The sequence below is a fragment of the Bicyclus anynana genome, chromosome 2 (genome assembly GCF_947172395.1).
Source record: "Bicyclus anynana chromosome 2, ilBicAnyn1.1, whole genome shotgun sequence".
NCBI lineage: Eukaryota > Metazoa > Arthropoda > Insecta > Lepidoptera > Nymphalidae > Bicyclus > Bicyclus anynana.
Genome location: NC_069084.1, coordinates 11,608,134 through 11,616,297, shown reverse-complemented (window position 1 = coordinate 11,616,297; position 8,164 = coordinate 11,608,134). Strand labels below are relative to the sequence as shown.

At 35.6% G+C, this 8,164-nt stretch overlaps 1 protein-coding gene across 1 annotated transcript; it reads left to right on the top strand.

The window, feature by feature from the left end:
- Nucleotides 1-1,406: 1,406 nt before the first annotated feature.
- On the top strand, nt 1,407-7,744 carry LOC112055617 (facilitated trehalose transporter Tret1-like). Its single transcript, XM_024095801.2, has 7 exons — nt 1,407-1,554; nt 1,731-1,960; nt 2,674-2,997; nt 3,422-3,554; nt 4,485-4,708; nt 5,598-5,792; nt 7,496-7,744. Exons 1-7 carry the CDS (start codon nt 1,497-1,499, stop codon nt 7,742-7,744), a joined length of 1,413 nt encoding a protein of 470 aa, XP_023951569.2. The 5' UTR covers nt 1,407-1,496.
- The last annotated feature ends 420 nt before the right edge of the window (nt 7,745-8,164 follow it).

The window sequence follows — 8,164 nt, the reverse complement described above, 5'->3', positions numbered from 1 at the left end:
CGCGTTCAATCAAACAAATAAACCATTCAGCTTTATATATTAGTATAGATTACTTGTAAAAAAACACCTTTCTTAATACTTATGCTTAAAGTTGAGTTAGCATAAATTATCTGTTTATTTTAATCTAACCTACTAAACATATTTATGACTATTTATTAACAATTTTATACTCTCTCGTACTTACATCTAATTTCTGTAAGTGACTAGCCGAAGCCCCGCGATTTCACCTGCGTAGTTCCTATTCCTGTGAGAATACGGGGATAAAATATAGTCTATGACACTTATAAATAACGTGACTTTCTAGTGGTAAAAGAATTTTCAAAATCGGTTCAAAAACATCAGTATAATCAGTATTTGACTGGTGGGACGCTTTGGCCGTGTCTAGTTACCACCCTACAGACAAAAGAGTACCGCCAAGCGATTTAGCGTTCTGGTACGACGTCGTGTAGAAACCGAAAGGGGTGTGGATTTCATCATCCTCCTAACAAGTCCGATTACATCTTAGATTACATCATCACTTTCCATCAGGTGAGATTGTAGTCAAGGGCAACTTGTAAAGAATAAAAAAAAGTATAATATAATATTAATAGAACTTCTTTGAAAAGTATATTTTTAATATTTATCACAAGATTTCTACACCGTTTTACTTAGATAACACAGGATACATAATAGTAAATAAATATGAAATTGTTGAAGAGAGATAAGTAGCAATAGCTGAGCATCAGGATTACTAGATAGGAAACTTTTCTGGTTTTGTATAAGATTCTTAGATATTACGTCAGTTGTAAATAAATAAATATAAATTATCTCAGATGAGACTGTATGCTGTATTCAACTGACATATTAATACACAAGCAAACAGTCGTCTATTATTAAAACATACAATCTATATGCCGCATGTATGCCGGATATTATCAAAGAATTAACTCTTTAAACTACTAAATATACTTTGCTATTCTTAATACAATTCAAATATAAAATCTAAGTGACCAAGCTTTGCTGTCGATTTTTCAAAAACCCTAATTTCATATAGAAAACTGTAACTTAATTTCGTAGAGTTCTGAAGTTCTACCATCAAGTTAAAATCAGAAACTTTAAAAAAATATTACATTTTTAATTTTAAGTACACACATGGATCTAAGTATGACCCAAATATCGCCTCAACATAAATTATTTATAAGATGTTTAGTTCTCATTTCACGAGATTTCTTCAAAATAAAAATTTGATTTTTTTTACAGTAGTAAGTATTTAAAGTGATACTTATTTTTTGACAATCAGATAGGTACAATGTACAGACAGATTTATATATTTCCATATTGTACCTACAGATAGATATGGAACACGATAAAATTATAAATACGTAGTTCTGCGTTGTTAAATGCAATTTGAAAATGAGAGTAAAATCGTGTCCGGAACAAGATTCTGTTAAATTCAATAATATAGTAAAATAGATCTTTTTAAATTAAAAAAACATTGTATCGTTAAATAAGTGAAAATGGTGAAGGATAACAAGAAGGGACATACGTATATACAATGGATATTCGCATTATTAGGTAAGATTATATTTTTCTTAGTTCTCTGCGTTTCTGAAGTCTACCAATCTGCATTGGGCCAGCGTGGTGGACTATTAACCTAACTCTTCTCATTCTGAGAGGAGACTCGAGCTCAGTATTCAGCTATGTATTCACATACATAATAATACCTATAATATCTACATTTCTAATTTCAGCAAATATAACACTCCTTGCATACGGCATGGAGTGTGGTTGGATCTCCCCCACTACTAAGATCCTGCAGTCTGAAGCTTCTCCTACTGGTTACCCTTTGTCAGACAATATGGTGTCTTGGATAGCTAGTGCGATGAGCATGTCAGCCATATTTGGTGTATCACTTTATTCATACATAGCGGATGCTTTTGGGAGGAGGATTGGCATTATTCTAATAGCTATTCCAGAAGCGGTCAGTATAAGTTGCTAGTTGAAACTAAATCACCAGTATTATCAGCTTCCTCTTAAGCTACATACCTCGAGAGGAGAATTCGGAATTTAGAGCATCTGAGGCAATGAGATAATGTTCGTAAACATCCTTAATAGATGTAAATGATAATGATTGGGTCCAACTCTTTTACGTTCTTCTCAAATAGGGATGATGATAGTTAATTAAATTTAAAAGTTTGCTTATAGTAAAACTACGAGTACTTTGTAGTACCGGAATTTATAGAGTCATATTTGCGGCGCTGCAACGGTAAAAACGATCCATACTAAACGAAAGAATGACGTCGTCGATTCGTGAGATCGATGTTTTACAAACATCCCGAAAATCTTCGTTTTTTAAGTACCTATTGACCTTATTTACCGAAATTTCTCATATAATATATACCCATTAACAGGACTCCACCAACTTCCCAACTCCGATCAAATACTGTGAATTTATCAATCGACATTCTTTAGTAACAAAAAAATATCGAGGAAATGTGCAATTCGTTCTTCGTGTAGTGGTTTTGTATACTTTTTCTAATTTTTTAATTATATAATTATTATTGACCTAAGTGCTATAATAATAATAATAATAATACTTTATTTCAAGCTTCAATAGGCTCATAATTATGTTAGTAAAAATAGAATGTGTTGCTATAATACCACTACTAATAGACTTTAATATTCGACTTTCAGATCTCATGGATAATCAAATTATCATATTCATCTACAACAACCCTCATAATATCCAGAATGTTTGCTGGTTTAGCAGCTGGAGGTTGTTTTAACATAGTGCCGATGTACGTCAAGGAGATCAGTCAAGATGACATGAGAGGGGTCCTTGGTACCTTGCCCATGCTTCTACAAACAGTGGGATTACTTATCATGTACATAATAGGAGCATATTTGAGCTATTTCACAGTCATCTGGGTGGTACTGTCGTTGCCAATATTGACGATCTTACTTTTGCTGAAAGCGCCAGAATCTCCTGCATTTCTAGTTAACCGAGGGAAAATAAATGTAAGCTATTCTTTTGATGTATATTCCTATCTAAATCGGATCACCTATATGGATTGAATATTAATCGTCCTTTTATCAAGTTAATTAAAATAATAGATTGTTCATTAGTACCATAATAAACTAGCGGACGCCCACGACTTGTCCGCCCTTAATCTGGTCCTCTCGCTAATTCCGTACTTAGTTATAGAGGAGCCCGGGGCCCGGGAGAAATACAAGGGTTTTATTTTGTCACTTTGGAACCTTCCTACTCCATAACTTCACACTAAAATCGTTAGATTTTTGAAATGCACACATTTAGTAATAACATATTTACAAAAAATATTTAATTTTTAAGCACTTTTACGTTTTCTGTGTTCATAGTAAATTAACAAATTTACCAAAATAGGATATAACGTAAGGAAAGTACGATATAATGAACTTACAGGAAGCAATTGAAACAGTTGCATTTCTGAGAGGCCTAGAAAAGGATGACAAAATTGTACAAAGCATAGTGGATAGTATGAAGAAAGAAGATGAACACTTTAAAACTCTACCTAACATCAGTATTTTAAGTATTTGTAAGTAAACTATTTCATATATTATATATATTATACTAAGTATATGACGTGTTACATCTAACTAATTTTATGAATGCTGAAAAATCTTACCAATAATGGAGTTAGCCAATTAAGGAGTTTGGCCCGCAGTGATTTGGTGGAAAGTTTGCAAGGGTCCAGGTCTATTTTTTTAAATTCTCTGTAGAATAGTAATAGTAGCAGTAGTAGGAATCAATTTTACAGTCGCCAAACACATAGCTTCGTGGCAACCCTTCGTTAGAAACCCATACTTTGATCTTTACACGCTCAGCAATAAGAGGTTAGGTTAGGTTCTATCTTTGGGTTCTATCTCTGGGTATCTTTGGTTTTATCTAAAATTAACACTTCTGTTAAGGGTATGCATACTAAACGCCCGATTAAATCACCGACAGGTGTATTGATCAATAAGTTCAAATAGCCCACGAGCACGAGCATAGGTCGCATGTAAAAACACCGACTACCATAGGCCATACCATAGTATTATCAGCCTATTTTAACGATCCACTACAGTTTAGGCCTTCTTTTTAGGAGAGGGCATATGGTGCTATGACCCTCTACTGCTAAAATGCGGATTGGTGGACTTAGGGTTATACTAACTATACCATACTCCTCTGAAATACCTACAGCGGTGCTGTTTCGCGAAAGAAATAAACAAGATTTATTATTTTACTAGCGGATGCCCGCGACTTCGTCCGCGTGGAGTTCAGTTTTTCACAAATCCCGCAAGAACCATGGATATTTGCGGGATGAAAAGTGTTAACCCAAAGTAAAATTTCAGCCAAATCGCTTCAGTAGCCGAAGCGTAAAGGAGGAACAGACATAAAAATTATCGCCTTTATAATATTAGTGTGATTTTAGTGGCTTTATATATTTTATTTAAATGTAATTCATTTATTTACTAATTCTTTTCAGTAAAAGAACATTCGTGGCGACATGGTCTCATTCTTTGTTTATTCTGTTTTGTGTTTCACGGATTAAACGGGTCTTATGCTATTATGACCTACGCTTCGACTATTTTGATTTCTACTGGAGTGAAGTTCGACATAAGTCCAGAAATACAGACACTCAGTTTTCCTATTGTTATTATCATCAGCGCTTTAGCACTTGCAGCTTGTGTGGAAAAATGTGGAAGGAAGGTAAGGTATAAATATTATAGAAACTATATTATCAGCTATTTCAACAGCCCAGAACAGGGTGAGGCATTCCTCTTTATAGAAGACTAGCTAACACAGAGCGTGGTTCCCGTTCCGTAGGAATGCTGGGATTATTAGACTATAGCCTTCCTCGATAAATGGTTTATCTAACACTGAAAGAATATTTCAAATCAGACCAGTAGTTCCTGAGAGTAGCGCGTTCAAGCAAACAAACAAACAAACTCTTCAGCTTTATAATATTAGTATAGATTGAATATGGAGCTTAGACACACCACACTCCGATGCCGAGCGACCGTTTGGGTAACATCTATACTAATATTATAAAGCTGGACAGTTTGTTTGTTTAATTGAACTCGCTAATCTCAGGAACTACTGGTCCGATTGGAAAAAATATTTCAGTGTTAGATAGCCCATTTATCGAGGAAGGCTCTAGGCTATATATTGTTCCCTTATTCATACGGGAACGTGAACCACGCGGGTGAACCCGCGCGGCGTCAGTTAGTCACTAGATGTTAATGATAATGAGCCCGACTGCTCTCTGATCTCCGTGGCACGGATATGTAACACCACTTATTGCAACTACTTGGACTTTTTTGAAAATAAATAAAAGTTCAATATTATTGCGCGAAACAGGGCTCGAACTCAAAACCTCATGATTCCAAATGTATTTGTGCGCACAATTAAGTGCGCGACCGAAGGCCGTGCGTGCCTGCTTAGGTAAAATGCTCAGTCGAAGCCACGGTCGGAGGCCCTATCACAAACTCCAAACTGACTGAACAAACGAAGAAGTAGACGTGGACAAGCAAATATTCCATTTTCGGAAGACAGTTTGGGCGCTAGCGTGCTGAACCATATTACTATCTATTTCCAGCCACTTCTAGTCGGTTCGTATCTAATATCTGCGTGCTCCATGACAGCCATAGCAGTAATGATGGTGCTACAAAAGCAAGTCATTGTTGTGCCGAGCTGGCTGCCGGTCACCACCATGATGTTAGCGGTAGCAATGTATGGAGGCGGGATATCGCCGCTTCCTTACATCATTATGACCGAAATGTTTAGCTTTCAAGTAAGTCACCATTTTTATTAGCACAATATTTCTATGATCCACTACAGAGGCAGGCCCCCCTCTTTATAGGAGAGCACTTAATGTGGGTACTGTGTTCATCATCATCATCATATCAGCCGATGGACGTCCACTGCAAGACATAGGCCTTTTGTAGGGACTTGCAAACATCGCGATACTGAGCCTGAGTAGTGTATTTTTTATCACTTTATGTGGGTAGTGCGTTCTTTATGCCACTTCTGATTTTAGCAGACTTCATAAAAGTAGATTACACAAATAAGAAACCCAATATCGAACAAAGGTTAAAAAAGGTTAGATTCACAATATTTGCCAGGACAACTAAATTAACAAATCAAACTGTAACCAAAACAAGACCCTAGAATGGCAGAGAATGACCTTGTGTGGAGTCACGCACTTGTGAACGTTGTGCGTAGGGTTAAAGGCGCATTTTAACCAACATTTCCCTTTTCCACTCAAGTCACTCTCCCCGCCTAACCCATAAAGAATTACACAACAAGAAATTTGGACGGCTCGAACACCACTAGTATACTGAAGTCTTATATCCCAAGTCGTTCCCGACACTACCTCTCTCTAAATCCCTACTCTTTACGAAACAAGTCACGAGGCACGAGCCAACATGATATCGAGCGACGTCATATCCGTCCCAGACTACTATTTCCAACAGTATAATATTACTTCTAAGTTGTAATAAAATCACAACGACACCTTATCATTATAATCAATCATTTCTAGGTATTGAGTATACAATTTTCTGTTAGATTATTCTAAAACCAAACATTTGAAAAACTGGCCTTTCGATATTTTTGTCCGCTCCCGAATACACTATTATCCTCCGCTTAAGAGCGGCTTAAGTGTTTTATGTTCTGTGATTATCTTCTGCCTTAAAATCTAAAGTAAAACGATGCGTACCGTTATCAAGATACACTAAAGTCAATCTTTATATATTATACCCAAAATGATCTACTACTCTTTCGATATAAATCTCTCAGACTGAGACATCTTTTTTCGTAAAAATCGAAATGATAGCCGGTCATGTCAGTCTCTCTAATCCTGTTACATATGGATTCTCCAAATTCTCTGAATTTATGGGAATAGCATTGTTATCTATAGTCACGTGATCAATCCATTAGATCAGATAATGTTATTCCAAGACACTTTTCATTTTATTAAAGCGTTAGCGATTTTAAAAAGAGAATAATATGTAACAATATGTCTAGATTGGCAGTAATCTTAGAACTTCAAAATCAAAACCCACACGGTGTCAAGATCACAAAGAGGAATACATTACATACAGATTCGGACATTTCATCAAATAAGTACTTACATAGAGAAAAAAATATTTACCCGCGGGCAAAGCTATTTTTTTTATTTTTTATTCTTAATTGACTTGCGCTTGACTACAATCATGCCTGGTAGAAAGCAATGATGAGGTTGGGGCGCACTTGCCTATAATATGCATATTCACTCTTATCTTGAAGGTGCACAAATCATAAGTGTTACACAGAGGCAGGAAGGGCATTCAACATCTTCGCTGTTCTTATTAAAAACGTCGATGCGAAACGTTTTGTGCGAGTTGACTGGACATCGACAACAAAAAGATGCCAATTTGTATCTAATGTTTTAGTCGTAAAACCTTTTCTTTTTCTAATGTTTTTAATCTACAAATTATTTATTTTTTATTTCAGGTTCGAGCCAAGGTTGTAGGTATAGCGGTAACGTTCGGTTGGCTCATGACATTCACCCTAGTCACGATTTACACGCCAATGTGCAATGCCTTCGGACAGTTCTCACCGTTCGTGTTCTATGGCGCTATCAACTTCGGGGGGGTTATTTTCACTGCTATATTCATACCGGAAACAAAGGGGAAAAGCGAAGAAGAAATCTTTGAAATTTTGAGCAAAAAGAAGGATACAAAAACGCAAAATGTGATTTAAATTTTATTAATGTATTATTTGTAACTAATTTATATTATAGATTTTTTATTTGACTTTAAATAAGTTTCTTAATATATTTTTTTCATAACAGGCTAACGATTATAATTCCCGATTTACAGGTATCTATACTAATATTATAAATGCGAAAGTAAGTCTGTCTGTCTGCCTGTCTGTTACCTTTTCACGGCTAAACGGTTGCATTGAACCGATCGAAATGAATTTTGGTATTATGATAAATGGGACCTTGGAGCAGAACATAGGCTACTTTTTATCCCTAAGACAGCGATAGCGATATCGATAGCGATAGCGTTAATAGAATAGAATAGAAAACCCAAACCCCGTTTTTATATTTCGTAATTTTTTTTATGATTTATGCATAATCTTAATCTTAATATATAAAGGCGAAAAGGAAATCTCGAA